General features: G+C 43.2%; 1 protein-coding gene across 2 annotated transcripts in view; it reads right to left on the reverse strand.

Moving 5' to 3' along the window:
• XPO6 (exportin 6) overlaps positions 1-16,452 on the reverse strand; it is a 102,352-nt gene that overhangs the window by 39,650 nt on the left and 46,250 nt on the right. For both annotated transcript variants that reach the window (XM_068244191.1, XM_068244190.1), the window contains 2 exons: positions 13,945-14,443; positions 385-511 (listed from right to left, as the gene is read on the reverse strand). In XM_068244191.1, coding sequence (XP_068100292.1) covers positions 385-511; positions 13,945-14,443 — 626 coding nt within the window. The remainder of the gene's footprint in view (positions 1-384; positions 512-13,944; positions 14,444-16,452) is intronic.

The following is a 16,452-nucleotide window of genomic DNA, read 5'->3' on the forward strand; positions in this document are numbered from 1 at the left end:
TGCGCGTGTGCGTGCGTTTTTCTGAGACCGTATGGCTGACAGCTCCTCTTAAGCAGGCGGCTGCTGCTGATTTTTCTTCCGTGCATGCTACAGAGGCGGTCAGTGTGCCTGCGCAGTGCGGCCACGCTCGTACAAGGATGGGAACGCAGCAGTAACGAGAAAGAAAGTCCCAGCAAATGAGGCAAGAATCTTACTTTTACTCATGTTTGCTTTAAGGGGTTGAACTTAGTGGACACTTTTATTCATCTAGATCGTGAATGGAAAAATATTTAGGATACAAGATTTAGGAAGGATAAAAGCAACAGGGAAGACTTTGAAGGCTTCAGTTTGTCGTAAACTGAAACCCAGAAAGACTCTAAAGTGATAGAAGGGATAGAAGAATACCTGGTGAAAGGTGTACTTGAACAGTAGCGATAGGAACTCCACCACCGGGAACTGAGCACTAGACTCTATCCTTCGCAGGTGGACACTCACAAAGAGCCGTAGGAAATCTGTAAACTTTTCAACGTAACTGCAATCAGATGAGAAAGACATTAGTCAGCACACAGGGAACAATGGTTTTAACAACATGCATGATAAAAAGTCGCTCTTTTGTTTAGAGGTGTTATTGCTGGGAATACACGGCTCGATTCTGAGCCATTTTTATGGCTCGATAGATAATTTTCGACATGTCCGATCTCCGGCCCGATCGTTTCGCTGCTTGATTCCGTATTGAAGACAATGCAAAAAGATAAGAAAACCGAGCGGAAGATAAGAGAATCGCCGGCAGAATCGAGCGGGGAATCGATCGAGTGGCAAAATCAAGTCGTGTATGCCCAGCATAAAGGCTTATACACAAGGCTCACACACACATCTAACATGCAACACAACCACATGACAAACCACACAACCTGATGAACCACATGACCTGTACGTATACACAACCAACTCAATTAACATACTGCGCACACAAGAGGACTGATGGAAAACACATTCAAAACAAGTACAAGTCTTTCAAACAACTTGTACACACGCACCAACTGCATGATATCAAACATAGATCCGACAGTTGGATCAGGGAAACCGCCTGTTATCAGTTGCTCATCAAGTTGTTTTCATCTGTACACATACCTGATTAGCGTCCAACAGACTAAAGTCAGATGATAATCAGGCTGCAGGTTGGTCCGTGTGTACTTAGCTTTAGGGCTCTTACACAGTGGGACGTTGCGTTGCAGGGGACGTTAAGGTTGCATAACGTTCCCCTAACGCAACGCATGGTGGTGCTAAAGGTGGACGCTACATAGAGCTGCGTTATGCGGCTCTTGGTGAGCAGTTTTCGTTCAACAGAACCGGCAATGATTCATTGCTTGCAGGCAGAGAATGATTCATATGAATCATTGCTAGCAGGAAGAGAACCAGCATTGCAGTGCAGTAAATATTAATTAGCCATGTGGCTATGCAAAATGGCAGACTCTCCCCTCCTCTCCTGCACACAAAAAACATTACTGAGCATATGCAAACAGTCCAACGCGGCTGAAACCGCGTATAACGCACAGCATGCTGCACTTTCATAGAACGTGCAGGGTTACAATGTAACGCAACGTGGGCACTGTGAACAGCCCATTGATTTTTCATTACTGTGTATTGGGCTGCGTTACAGGCTGCACTAATGTGCGCCTGTAACGTCCCACTGTGAAAGCAGCCTTAGGGTAAATGTGCTTATTAGGCAACCCTACCAACATGTCGAGGAGCCTAGTAGCCCCTGTGGTTCACTCAAGCTGGATGAAAAATTTGACTACAATGGCCGTGATTCACAAAGCTTTTTCACCGGTTTTCCTCTGTTTTCACCTTATCGGTTATATTTGTAAGCTTCCAAAGAGCAAAAATTTAATATAATTAAGGTAAGAAAAGCTGTAATAGTGAAATGAAGTTAATCAGAAACAGCTTACTTTGAGTGACTATTTTGCTTGTAAATGTGCCAAAAGGTTATTTTTATCAATTAGGTGATAAATAAGTCATTTATGAGACGTTTTGTGAATAGAGCCCATTAGCGCACGTTGTGTTTGACCTCTACAGCGGTACAGACGTCTGGTTTGGGGGTGCAAAATCCTGCCAGTAACATGGACACAACTAAGGCTCCATGCAGCCCCGTTTTAGAGCACGGAGATGCCAGTAGGATTACCTAGTGTGCAATCTTACAACCGGATTCTGATCAGAAACCTCATGTTCATTTCATTAACATAACTGGAAAACTTTTTGTTGGCATTTCTTCAGGGATGTGGAGTCAGTTCAAAAATCATCTGACTCAGTTTATGAAACCACTGACTCCAGGTACTCAAAATGGCTCCAACTCCTCGATTCCGACTCCTTAGGGCTCATTTCTATTAGGGCTCAGCGTTGAGCGCCATTCCCGGGTGGGCAGAGCTTGCCATCCCATTCAATACAAAATGTGATCGCTGGCCAAATCGCCCCAAAATGCAGGCAACCATGCGCTGCTGTTCAGCTGTGAACCGCAGTGCATAAGTGGAAACATCAGAGGGTGCAGTCTATGCATTCGATGTCCCTGCGATCGCATTTACGTAATCGCAGCTGAAAGCGAGCATATGGAAACCAGCTTTGACTCACAACTACGACTGCTCAGTTTGTGAAACCACAGACTCCATCAACAAAATTGCTCCTCGACCCCAACTCCACAGCCCTGCATTTCTCTACAAAATATCTGAAATATTTTAAAGAGATTGTTAAAAAAAAAAAAAATGTAAGGGTACCTAAAGTCAAAGTAACGTGCTCAGTTTAACTTACCTAGGGCTTCTTCCAGCCCCCTGTAGTTCTGATGCCTCACTGTTCTGCTCTGTTTCATACAGCAGCTGCGTGCCTTCGAAAGCTGGCCAAGTGAACCAGTTGTGGGCTACAGCGCATGCACGGCCCCATGCCTCCTGGGCCCCTTGCACAATTTCCAATTTTTACGAACTGTGCAAGTGCAGATGGCTCCCGGCCATAGGAGCACAACTGATTTAGCGCCCAGGCCAAGCATGCAGTTTTCAGAAAAGCAGAGCTGCTGAATGGAGTAGAGCGGAAACAAGGGGAGGGACAAAAACTACTACAGTGGGCTGGAAGGTGAGTCAAACTGGGCATCTTACTTAAACTTTAAAAATCTATTAACCCTTCGCACTCACATGCAAATGTTCAAATAAATGCATTCACAGAGTCACTCATCCAGGCACAACTGTTATCCCTACAGCTAAGTTAAAAGCCGGGGTTTTAGTTCACAGAAGAATGCATTCTTATGCTTAGTCACCTATACTGCGCAGAAGTACCCAGGTAAACATAGGTGTCCTAACTCTGGCCCTGTAACATGCATAGTGCAGACATGCAACCACATTCATTGCATCAAACCTATCAATGGATTAGGAGCACACATCCTGACGTCCTCTCTTGGGACGTCCTCTCCTAACTAGATGCGATGTGCCTGGATATATGTATTTTGTTCTTGTTACTTTAACTTTAGGTTTCCTTTAAAGTGGACCTGAACTCAAAACTTCCTCTCTGCTCTAAAAGATACAAAACCGATAAATAAAACCTAAAAAAAGAAAAAAAAAAATTGTTACAGCCGATACAAATCCTGCAATAAATCTGTAGTGAGACTACTTGCTGCTTTCATTGAAGGGTTACCATTCTCAGTTTAGAAATTAGCTGCTCTGTTGCGGCAGAGGAGATTCCTGAGCGGACACAGCTGAGACATCAAATTACAGTGGTGATTAGACACAGATGAGGAGGAATTAGGATAAACTCTGTAAATACATACAGGGTGCATTTATCTGTTTTCCTTCTGTCCTGTGCAAGAGTTCAGGTCTATTTTAAAGAAAAACAAAACTGTGGGAGGGGCAGCCTAACAAAAAATCCTGTGACTAACCCTACAAATCAAAAACACAAGGGTAGTAGTCTACATGTTAGGTTCTTAACACATGAGATGCTTAGCCAAAGGGGGGCACTTTAGATCATAGCAAGTTCTGAGATCTCAAATCCAGGATAAATCATAGGTTAATAAACCATGTTCATAAACCAGAACAAGTGTTTATGGTTAACTGAAAGTATCAAGAAATGTTTGAAAAGAAATGATACACAATTATGAGTCGCAATGATGTTACTCTACAGTGGTAGATACCTGGCCAACAAAGTCATTAATAAACAGTTACCGTACATGCTAGAAGAAGGTTGAGAAACACTAGTCTAGACTATTCTCATTACAGCGATGTAGTGATATTGCTAACGACTGTTTTCCATGACCTCTCCAGCACTAATAGGTAAACTTGTATGATCGTTCTCAGCCTACATAAATGTAAAAATATGATCTTTACTATATGCATTATTGTTTCTTGACCTGTTGACATCCTGGTTCTCCGGTTTTCTTATTACTTATTACTGTGTATTGCAAATAAGGTCAGTCTCGCTTAGCCACTGATACTAATTTGTTTTTGTTTTTTTTGTTTTGTTTTTTTGCTTCTTAATTCACCTCTGCAAGACCCAACATGCAAAACCTTTATTCACAGTAAACAGATTTGGTAACGGTTTCAACATTAGACTTTGAAAAAGAAACTGTGGAGAAAATGATGAATAACATTGCTTGTTCATTTGAAGATTATTTAGTCAGAGTTTGCCAATTGTAGAATCTTTCCTTTCCCAGATTTCCATTCTGAAGTTTATAACTGGTTTTGACATCTTTAGTTCTGCCAGTTGATCTGTACAGAATGTTCATTAGTGAGAGAGTTCTATGCACAGAGGTGGATACTGCTTGCTTGCCAGTTGGAAAAACACACTGCAACGAGGTTCACAGACCGCAAACTGTCAGGACATCACACTGTGGGAGGGTTTCACCAGACTATCAGCCCCACAGACCCCCCTGATGCTCTATTCGAGAAAAGTTAAGATTTCTCGTGGGAAAAGGGTTATCAGCTACTGATTGGAATGAAGATCATGCATACATGCTTAGGGCTCAGGGTATACTTGAGCTTGCCATAGTTAAAGGCAACATGAAGCGAGAAATATATGGAGGCTGCCATATTTAATTCCTTTTAAACACTACCGGTTGCCTGGCATCCCTGCTGATCTATTTGGCTGCAGTAATGACTGAATCGCACCAGAAACAAGCATGCAGCTAATCTTGTCAGATCTGACAATAACGTCAGAAACACCTGATCTGCTGCATGCTTGTTCAGGGTCTGTGGCTAAAGTATTAAGCCTCATCTATACGGTACAATTTTCCATCAGATCGACCGGTGATCCGATAAGAATTTGCATCGTGTGTAGACGTCCAAATTGTTTCTGTTCAATTTTGCGATAGATTTTGCATTGATGAGTACCGGAAATCTATTGCAAAATCTATTGCAATCCGATTGGAAATGATCTAATCGATCCGTTGATCTGACAGAAAATGGTACCGTGTAGATGGGGCTTTAGAGGCAGAGGATCAGCAGGACAGCCAGGCAACTGGTATTGCTTAAAAAGAATATGGCGGCTTCCATAGACCTCTCATTTCAGGTGTCCTTTAATCCTTATAGTAAGATTTAAAAAATAAAAATAAAGTATTGGTTCTAACATTTGGGCTGCTTTCACAGTAAGACGTTACAGGCGCACTTTAGTGCAGCCTGTAACGCAGCCCACCGCACAGCAATGAAAAATCAATGGGCTGTTCACAGTGCCCACGTTGCGTTACATTGTAACGCAGCACGTTCAAACAAAGCCGCGTTAGACTGTTTGCACATGCTCAGTAATGTTGGAGGAGGTGGTCTCCCCCTCCTCCTCCGCGGCCAGCCACATGGCTAATTAATATTCATTGCACTCAGTGACGTGCAGTGTTTACTTCCTGGAGCGGCCGCTCTGTGCGGCGATTAGCCGGCGGGACCACGTGATGCGGATCACGTGGTCTCCACATCCCATAGCATAAAAAAGGCGCACCAAGAGCTGCATAACGCGGCTCTTGGTAGCGTCCTCCTACAACACCACCAGGCGTTGCGTTAGGGGCACGTTATGCGACCTATAACGTCCCCTAAAACGCAACGTCCTGGTGGGAAAGAGTAAACATACATATATCCAGGCACATCGCCTCTAGTTAGGACATTAAATAAATTATTAGGGAAAGGGAGGTGCTGAAGGGGGTGTGGCTAGAAATAGCAAAAATCAATTAACCCTTTGCACACTCACATGCAAATGTTCAAACAAATGCATTCACAGATTTACTCATCCAGGCACAACTGTTATCCCTACAGCTAAATTAAAAGCCAGGGTTTTAGTTCACAGAAGAATGCATTCTTATGCTTAGTCACCTATACTGCGTAGAAGTACCCAGGTAAACATAGGTGTCCTAACTCTGGCCCTGTAACATGCATAGTGCAGACATGCAAACACATTCATTGCATCAAACCTATCAATGGATTAGGAGCACACATCCTAACTTCCTCTCCTGGGAAAGACAGTGCATCTTACCAATCGCACGGCCAATGCAATGAATGTGTTTGCATGTCTGCACTATGCATGTTACAGGGCCAGAGTTAGGACACCTATGTTTACCTGGGTACTTCTACGCAGTATAGGTGACTAAGCATAAGAATGCATTCTTCTGTGAACTAAAACCCTGGATTTTAATTTAGCTGTAGGGATAACAGTTGTGCCTGGATGAGTGAATCTGTGAATGCATTTGTTTGAACATTTGCATGTGAGTGTGCAAAGGGTTAATTGATTTTTGCTGGTGGGAAAGAGGCCTTGTAGTAATTTAAAGATGGAAAGTTTCTTGAGGTGCAAACTGTCAGTATAAACTCTCTCTCTCTCTCTCTCTCTCTGACAAACTTTCCACTTGACATTATAGATTTAAAAAGTACATAGTGTTTGGTTCCAGCACTGCATAGCTAGTATCTTTGCTTGGGATACATTGACCATATTATTTTGCCTCAGCTTGTTAATCTCTTATTTACGATTACCTGACTACATCCACTCAGCCCCAGTGGCCGAGAAAATTGGGTGGAGCCAGTCTGTTTGTCATGGGTGGTTTGGTTAAGTTTTCAGGTTAATGTTTTCCCTCAGGAATTTTCTCTGGGGTGTTTATTACGCCACCATCTTCTGTCACGTTTGTATATTGAAGTTCTCGCATATGGCCATATTGAGGCTATACAAGCTTTGCACTGCCTTTCAGCATTACCTTTGTCCACTAGGGCCTGAACACACTGCTGCGCTTCTGTCTGCTTTTCAGAAATGCGCGTCTGTAACATTGATGTGCTGATAAAAAGCGGACAGAAGCGCACTAGCGTGTTCAGGGCATGCGGCCTTTGTTAGGGCTCGTTTCCATGTGCGCGCTTTTAGCTGCGCTTATGGAAATGCGATCGCAGGGACTTCAGAGAATGCATAGCCTGCACTGTCTGCTGTTTCCATACGTGCGCTGAGTCACCACTGAACTTTGGCATTTAGGGGCGATTGTGCCCACGATCCAATTCACTATAATGAATGAGATTACAAACACTGCCCCCGGGGGAGTAATGTGCAAAGCAGAGCCGCGCTGACGCATGGTTCCTGCTCTGCATAGTGGAAACGAGCCCTTATGAGACAACAAGAGGATTTATTTATTTCTATTTAAGTATTAATATAGTGCTGACATATTACGCAGCGCTGTACAGTGTCTACTGTCTTGTCACTAAATGTCCCTCAGAAGAGCTCACAATCTAATCCCTACCATAGTAATAGGTTATGTAAGTATCATTTAGTGCATGTATCGTACTCTAGGGCCAATTTAGAGGGAAGCCAATTAACTTATCTGTATGTTTTTGGGGATGTGGGAGGAAACCGGAGTGCCCAGAAGAAACCCATGCAGACATGGGGAAAACATACAAACTCCTTGCAAAGGTTGATCCGCCTGCGATTTGAACCGGGGACCCAGCACTGCAAGGCAGGAGCGCTAACCACTAAGCCACCGTGCTGCTGGATTAAAGGGAACCTTAACTGAGAGGGATATGGATATGGGTTTCCTTTTAAACAATACCAGTTGCTTGGCAGTCTTGCTGATCTCTTTGGCTGCAGTAGTGGCTGAATCACACCTGATACAAGCATACGGCTAATCCAGTCTGACTTCAGTCAGAGCACCTGATCTGCATGCTTGTTGAGGGGCTGTGGCTAAAAGTATTAGAGACACAGGATCAGCAGGAGAGTCAGGCAATTGGTAGTTTAAAAGGAAAAAAATCCATATCCTTCTCAGTTTAGGTTCCCAAAGACAACAGTCCAACATGCTATATGTTGTTCGTACATTTATACGGTTTTATTATCTGTTCAGGAAATATCACCTTTAGAAATGCAAAGACATTCACTATTAATAATTTTGTTAAGTTATTTGGCAAGTGGAAGGCTCTGGATCCTATAGCGCCACTAAGATGTACAGAGAGGGGAACTTGACAGAAACCAGTTAAGTTGGAGAAGCACTGTGTGTTGGCTGTATAGGAATCAGGGCTGTGGAGTCAGAGTCGGAGTCGGACAATTTTGGGTGCCTGGAGTCGGAGTCGGGAAAAAATGCACCGACTCCGACTCCTAATGAATTTGTAACTGTAATTAAAATAGAAAATATGATAAAATGTTCTATTTCTCAGATAATAGTCATTAAAAATAATGTATATATACAGTACATATACAGTAATAGCTGTGCTTTGTCCACAAAAATGAAATAAACCAATCAAAATTAGTTACTTGTGCTGCTTCAATAAAGCAGTCCCCGTATTTTTAAGGTCAGATATACAGATCTGATTGTGACTGTATATATGATGTGTACACAGGAATCTCTTATATATACTAAATAACATCTATGCTGTAAGAATAAAGCCTGATGTGTAGCCGTGTCACTAATAGAGATGGTCAACGAGATGGAAATAATTCCGCATTGATGCTGATTTATGCAAATGTATGCACTCTCTTTGCTCATGAAATCAAATAATTTGATATGTTATTAAAATTTGGTTTGGTGACTACAAATTAAAGGGTAACTGAGACGGATGAAAAGTAAAGTTTTATACATACCTGGGGCTTCCTCCAGCCCCCTTCAGGCTAATCAGTCCCTCGCTGTCCTCCACCACCCGAATCTTCTGCTATGAGTCCTGGTAATTCAGCCAGTCAGCGCAGTCCGGCCGCATGCCGCTCCCACAGCCAGGAACATTCTGCACCTGCGCAATAGTGCTGCACAGGTGTAGTATGCTCCTGGCGGCGGAGTGTGTGCATGCGCACTACGCCCGACTGGCTCAAGTACCTGGACTCATAGCAGAAGATCCAGGTGGTGGAGGAGTACAACGAGGGACTGATTATCCTGAAGGTGGCTGGAGGAAGCCCCAGGTATGTATAAAACTTTAATTTCATCTGTCTCAGGTTTACTTTGTTACACAGTAGTACTATACTCTACATATGCACTCCCCACAGAGCTGCAGGGAATCCACTGAGAATGTTGTGCACATTGAACACAGAGGTGTTGTCTATCGCCCATAGTTCAGATTGTGCATGAAGAATGTGTAATAGAGGAAGAATCTCCTTATTCCCCTGCAGAGTACCTGCACATCATTCTTAGATGTACCCACACTTACATTGCCTAGGGCCTGATAGTTCTTTGTTCCGGTTTGTACCTTTTACAAGTACTCTTACCAAGGACTAGTTTTAGTCTAAAGGGAATAAATATAGTAGTCTACATATCCTTCTCACTTCAGTTGTCTTGTAAAATTCCTAAGCGTTGGCAGTTAAGAGACGAATTTCATGTTACATACTTTTAATCAACAAAATTGTAATATGCAAATTAGAGGAGTCGGAGTCGTGGAGTCGGAGGAATCCTAAACTGAGGAGTCGGAGTCGGAGGATTTTTGGACCGACTCCACAGCCCTGATAGGAATAGTGACAGTGAGGGTCACATGACCATGTTTACACTGTAAAATACATTACCAACCAATCATTTGTTTCTAAAATGTTAAAATCAATTTAAGCAGGAACTTTATCCTTTTAACAGGAACTTTATCATACATCGAGGGCGCATTTCCACTGTGGTGGCGTACGCCTTCCAAGACGTACACTGATACGTGCAGTAATGCAGGAATGCATCCAAATCCCTCCTATAGGCATCACACTCAAAAACAAAACAAGAAAATAAAAACACACACAAAACAGAATACCCAAGCAGCTTAGGGTGACCCAAAACCACAAAAAAAATTTTTTTTAGGAGACTAAAAAAAAAAAAAAAAAAAAGCAATCACAATAAAAAGCAACGCTCAGTGTATTTTGCATTCTTAAAACAGAGGGTATTTGGGATAATTCAGCTTTAAAGTGAGAGACTGACTTCCCACAATGGCCTCAATTCACTAAGCACTTTAGACTAGTCTACTGATGGTTTTTTAGTCTACTGATGGTTTGGTGTAAATCAGTTGCATCACAAGGGAATTCACCAATTACCAAATGTTTTAGACCTGTTTTTTAGACCTGGTCTAAAACATTCAGATGCAATTCACAAATGGGTAGCTATGACTGACAGAAATTAGCTGGTCTAATCTCAGAAAAAGTGGGCGTGATTACTCATTTGCCTTTGTGAATTGCATCTTTTGATCATTACCCCTCCTTTACCGACCTAATTACCGAATGTTTTACACCAAATAGGTCGAAAACATTACACTAAACCATCAGTAGACTAGTCTAAACTGCTTAGTGAATTGAGGCTGTATAACTGCTGAATATGCAAATTATCTCTAAGCCCCTGAAGCCAGGCTCACATCCAGAACAGCTGATGTATAGCAAGTAGCAATAGTAGAAGGGCTTTTTGGTCTCTATTGATCCTATACCAAAACTCCCCAACAGTATATGTATTGCAGGAAACCACAAGCATCCACAAGTGAGTTAATCAGCTTTGCTGAGACACTAATTGTCTATCTGTGTGGATTTCCACATAACATGCACTGTTGGTGGGCCTTGAGGACATGGTTGGGAAACACTGCCCTATACCTTCCTACTGGTTTGGGTCACCCTGAGCAGCTTGGGTATTGTGTTGTACTGGTCCAAGCCCTATCCCATAGAGCCATATCAATCCCTGCCATGTACTGATGAGCACAAGTAAGCTATAATCTTGCATTACATAACAGTTGTAAGAATATGAGTGGTCTTCAATTGGCAAGAGCAGTTTAGGAGTCGCCTGCACTGGGTGAAAACCAACACCTCATGTGCAGGTAGACCAACTGCTTGTCGGCCTTTAACTCAGAATTAACTGCATGTATAGAAAGCACGAACAAAAGTTAGCCCATGCCTCACTTTACCAAAAATCAAGTTTTGCAATGCAAGACCCGCCAGCAAGTATTTATGTATCCCCGCCGCTGCGTCCCCCATCCCTCATCCCCCTCTCGGCTCGCTATACTGTGGGCACCCATCCTGCCTACACCTATCCCTGGTTACCTATGCTGTGGCCACCTACTACTGGCTACCCCTATCCCTGTCTACCTATGCTGCGGCCACCAACTACTGGCTACCCCTATCACCTGGCTACCTATGCTGCGGCCACCTACTACTGGCTACTCCTATCCCCTGGCTACCTGTGCTGCGGCCACCTACTACCGGCTACACCTATCCCTGGCTACCTATGCTGCAGCAACCTATTATGGTCTACATTTATCTCTAACTCCACCAGGACTTTTGCAGGAGCAGGGTGAGCCTTTTTACAGTTTTACCCAGCACCCCAAATCTCCCAGTGGCTTAATCATATGCATGCCGAGGGAGTGGGGTACATTGTAAGGGGGGCCCCGGGTCCAAATAATTGTATAATACCGTATACCATGGTATTTTTTTTTTTTTTTTTTTAGAATTTACCGTTTCAAATCTATTAAAAACACTACAAGAGCCCCAGGAATAACCAAGCACGCCCCCCACATCTACACATGCCGCAGGCACACCCACATACCACTCACTTTACTGGATCGCAAACCATCCACGTGTACCATGCAATATGGATAGAACTCTGAAGGTTGCAATAGCTATTGCACTGAATCAGCTCACTGAATTCCTCACTGTTAGCCTGCATACACAGTTCCAACCAGTTGGCGATAGCACAGAGCGGGAATTCCCTCAATTCAAGTGAAAGACGGCTATTATGTTTAAAATCCAAGATACACAAGTTCCACGGCGTAATAAGGCTACAAAAGGCAATATTAGCAAGCCAGTCCAGCCTTGAAGCAATCAGCACTTAAGTGACAAGCAGATAGTTCACTTGATACAGGTTGCAATTCACCTACACAGCGTTTCAGTGTGGTATCGGGGAATCAGATTCCAGGCAGCATGGAACAGTAGCGGTGGCTGGCCTTCTGTAGCTCCTCCCACCTAGAGATTTCACCCCATAGGCTTCCTCAGGGCGTGGCTTAATGGTTTTTAAAGTGTTTTAATGGTTTCAATTTGCAGTGATTTTGATACATATCTATGGCCTATTGTTCACAGTAAAATTATTTGATAATCTTGCATTACACCAGCTGTTCTGGAAGTAACTCTGGCTTTAGGGGCATAAAGAAATGATGATTAGCATATTCAGTAGTGATGCATTGTGGAAAGCCACAGTAGCTCACGTAAAGCTGAATTATCGCAAATACCTTCTGTTTTAAAGGACATCCGAAGTGAAATTTTTTTTTATGAGAAACAATTGTGGCCATTCTCCTAAAAGTGACTTTTTAGCTATCCCATAGTTTTATTTTATATTTAAATCTAATGTTAAACTTTTACTGTTCCATAGCCTCAACTCAATGACACATTCATTGAAGTATGCCAGAGTTAAAATCAGGGCTGTGGAGTCGGTACAAAAATCTTCCGACTCCAACTCCTCAGTTTCTGAAACCACGACTCCGACTCCAACTACAACTCCGGGTACCCAAAATTGCTCAGACTCCCGACTCCTCGACTCCGACTCCTTAGTCTAATACTTAACAGGGCTGTGAATTTTGTACAAAAATCATGCGACTCCGATTCCCGACTCCTCAGTTTCTGAAACCATGACTCCGACTCCAACTCAGACTCCGGGTGCCCAAAATTGACCCGACTCCAAAGCCCTGGTTAAAATCTATGAACTATCGCCCCTTTTTATCTTGTCTGCTCTTAGAAGCCATTTTCTGTCAGGAATGCGTCTTATGACTGTAATTCCTTATCAGTGAAGGTTACTAGTCTGACCCGGTCCCGACCCAGACAGTCACTTGCATACCTGATTTTTAACTCTTTTAGGCCTTGTTCACATTATAGGCATTTTTGTAAAATTTTAAGCACGGGCGAAGAAAGCGCACGTGCAATGATTCTCTATGAGAGAGTTCATATTAGAGCGGTTCATTTGCGATCGGTTTTGAAAAATCGGTGCTTGGGCCATTTTTGAGGCGAGTTGCCTCAATGGAAGGTATAGGAAAAATGCAAAACACTCACAAAAATCGCTTTGGCAAGCGATTGCGTGAGCGTTTAAAAAAACAAACAAAAAAACAAAACAAAAAACATTGTATTTATTTGTTCCGGATCAAAAGACAGAAGCGATCTGCAAAAGCGTTCACAAAAACGTACACAAAAACAAGCAGAAAATCTCTGGAAAACTATAGAAAAAAAAAAGCAGAGAAAAAAAGCCCACCGCGGACAGACAAGGCCTCAGGCAGAGAAAGTAAAAAAAAACAAACAAAAAAAAACCAGCCTAGTTATTTGTGTGCTTGGTACTGTACATACCCCATGTCCATCTCATGTCATATGTCACCTTGGGTGTCCTTTAAGAAGGCAAATTACACTGAACAAAAAACAAACCAAACAGAAAAAAACACTAACTTTTGGTTTTAGGCCTAACAATTATGACACATTACACTTCTTCCTCAAAACATAGCTATGCAACTCACATAATGATTACTGAAGGGCTTTTAAACATACATACATACATACATACATACAGTGCTTAGGCACCCTACGGCTCACCTTTCGTCCAGCTCCTCTAGCCGATTGCGCACACTGTGGGCATTCGTCTCCCGTGTAATTCGCTGCAGGAGATAGAACGTCTGCTGGCACACACGTAACAGGTATTCCTGGAACTCCAGGGGCACACAGTTCTTACACATGAGTTCATTAATACAGGACATCGCTAGCACTCCCAATCGGTCTCTGTCATTCTGAGAGGAGGGCAGTGTCAAGGGGGCCGGGGGGCTGTTGTTGCCACCATTCATAGTGGCGGTAGAGTTGTTGATAACGGCAGGAGTCTTTCGTGATCTGGTGTCACAGCCCAGGCGGGCAAAGTGAAAAATAGTGGTCAGGAGTGAAGGGGTGATGCTGGCGGAGAGGGGGATCCAGCTGAACAGGTGGGAGAGGCACTCCAGGGCCAGGGCACAGATACGCTCGCTTTCTGCCTCCAGGCTTGGCGGGGGTTGGCTCAGCTGCTTAGTCAAGGCGGGGGTGTGCACAAGGTTAGTGAGCAGGTCATCTGTAAAGAGTAGAGCACAAGAATGAGCAACAAAGAATGGACAACCAACAAAATGAAAAACGGCACACCGCTGCATTAGTTCAAAAGCAAAGGAACAGGCACAGCTGCAGCAAAAATGGATGGAGATTAGCGGAGTGGAGGTTAATTAAAAAGAACTACCACAAACCACATAACAGAGTTCAGAAAGCTGAAGTTTATGGAATCTGAAGTAAGAGGAATACAGAGGCTGCCATCTTCATGCCCCTATAAACAATGCCAATTGTCTGACTTTTGTGCTGATGGTCACCTTATACACTTTAGAAAGGCTTGTAACAGTCCAAAAGTTAAAAAGAAATGCCAAAAAGTAGTGCTCCAAAACCCCTTTTTTCCTAATAGGTCCCTTCGTCTCCCCCTGATGGAGGGGAGCGAAAAGTGCAGTAAGCATTTGCTTTCACCCTTCTACCCTCCGCACCTTCACTTTTTACCTGAGCCTTTAAGGGGTAAAAACCCAGTAAGACAAAGTGGTTAAATAGCAGTGAGATGTACAACCGAGGAGGGGTCAGAGTGCTTATAACGTGTTATGTTAGTAAATAAATCAAATGCAGGCTTGAGCCTGTGGAGTGCCTTCTTCAAATGTTCTTTCTGACCCAGGAGTCGAACTCACGACCTCATGTTTCACAGGCAGAGGCCGTATCAAATGTCACTGTTAAAAACTAAACACTTCTGTTCCTCACCCAATTCCAAAAATTCTTTACAAAATCTTGATTTTTAACAGCCCACCATGGTATCTCTAATCTTTTTTTTTCCCTCAAAACATACAAAGCTTTGGCTCTACACATTAAAAGGTCAGAAGCATTTACATTTTATAAATCTTGAAAAGGTCAATATTTCCCTGCAGGAGACTTGTTTACCCTCCACCTTAAACATTTTAGCATGCATTTTCTAAAAAGTTTATTGTGCGAACTCTCAAGAAATAAAAATATAAAAATTGAGAGGCATCGATTGCATAATGCAAAACGTATTTGATTTGCACCAAAGGAATAGCAGACGTGATGGGTAGATACCCAAAAGAACATTATTGGACCAAGAAATCACTGTGGTGACATACTGTATTATTCAGCTCTCTACAAGCTAAGTTTGCAGAGTTTGATCCGGCATCACTGAGACAGTTTGATCATTTTGGCTCAGGGATTCCAATGCAGCACTCCATGCAGACCTGGACAGAACCACACCTTTCTCCAGGGCTGTGGAGTCGGAGATGTAGTCTGAGTCGAGGAGTCTGAGTAATTTTGGGTATCTGGAGTCGGAGTCTATTTCATAAACTGAGGAGTCGGATGATTTTTGTACTAAATCCGCAGCCCTGGTATGCATTAGACCACGTAGTCAGAGTCGAGGAGTTGGAGCCACTTTGGGTACCTGAGTCGGAGGTTTCATAAACTGAGGAGTCGGAAGATTTTTGTACAGACTCCACAGCCCTGCCTTTCTCAGGATCTAACCCAGTCATGGTTAAAGTGGACACCATTTGGTTTTCATTGCAAAACCATGGGTTTCTTGATAGCTAAAGTGGACCTATCATTCCAACTATCACTAAAAATGTTTTGAAAACACTAAAACTTTAGTTGTATCTCAATTTTTTGTAAAAATGACTATTTATGATGATTATAATTCTTCAAGTATTTGTATAGTGCTTTTCTCCGGGCAGCACTTACGAGGCAGCCACTAGAGCGCACTCAGTAGGCTGTACCAAGAACGCCTTACTGAACTCAGTAAGCCGAACAGGAAGAGCCAAGATTTGAATCCAGGTCTCCTGTGTCAGAGGCAGAGCCTGTGATAGGCATAGGCTTTACAAGTTCATGGAATCTAAGTACCCACTGATCTTCACCACAGCACCCGCAAGCCTTAATAGGCCGTTACCCCTAGCGGGCAGCCGGGTACTTTGCTACCAGGTCACAACCCCTGGGACTATCCAAGTGAAGGCAGGAGAACTGGTGGCTCCACGGTAGAATGCTGCCATGAGGACGATGGATCAA

The sequence above is a fragment of the Hyperolius riggenbachi genome, chromosome 7 (assembly GCF_040937935.1).
Source record: "Hyperolius riggenbachi isolate aHypRig1 chromosome 7, aHypRig1.pri, whole genome shotgun sequence".
Lineage (NCBI taxonomy): Eukaryota > Metazoa > Chordata > Amphibia > Anura > Hyperoliidae > Hyperolius > Hyperolius riggenbachi.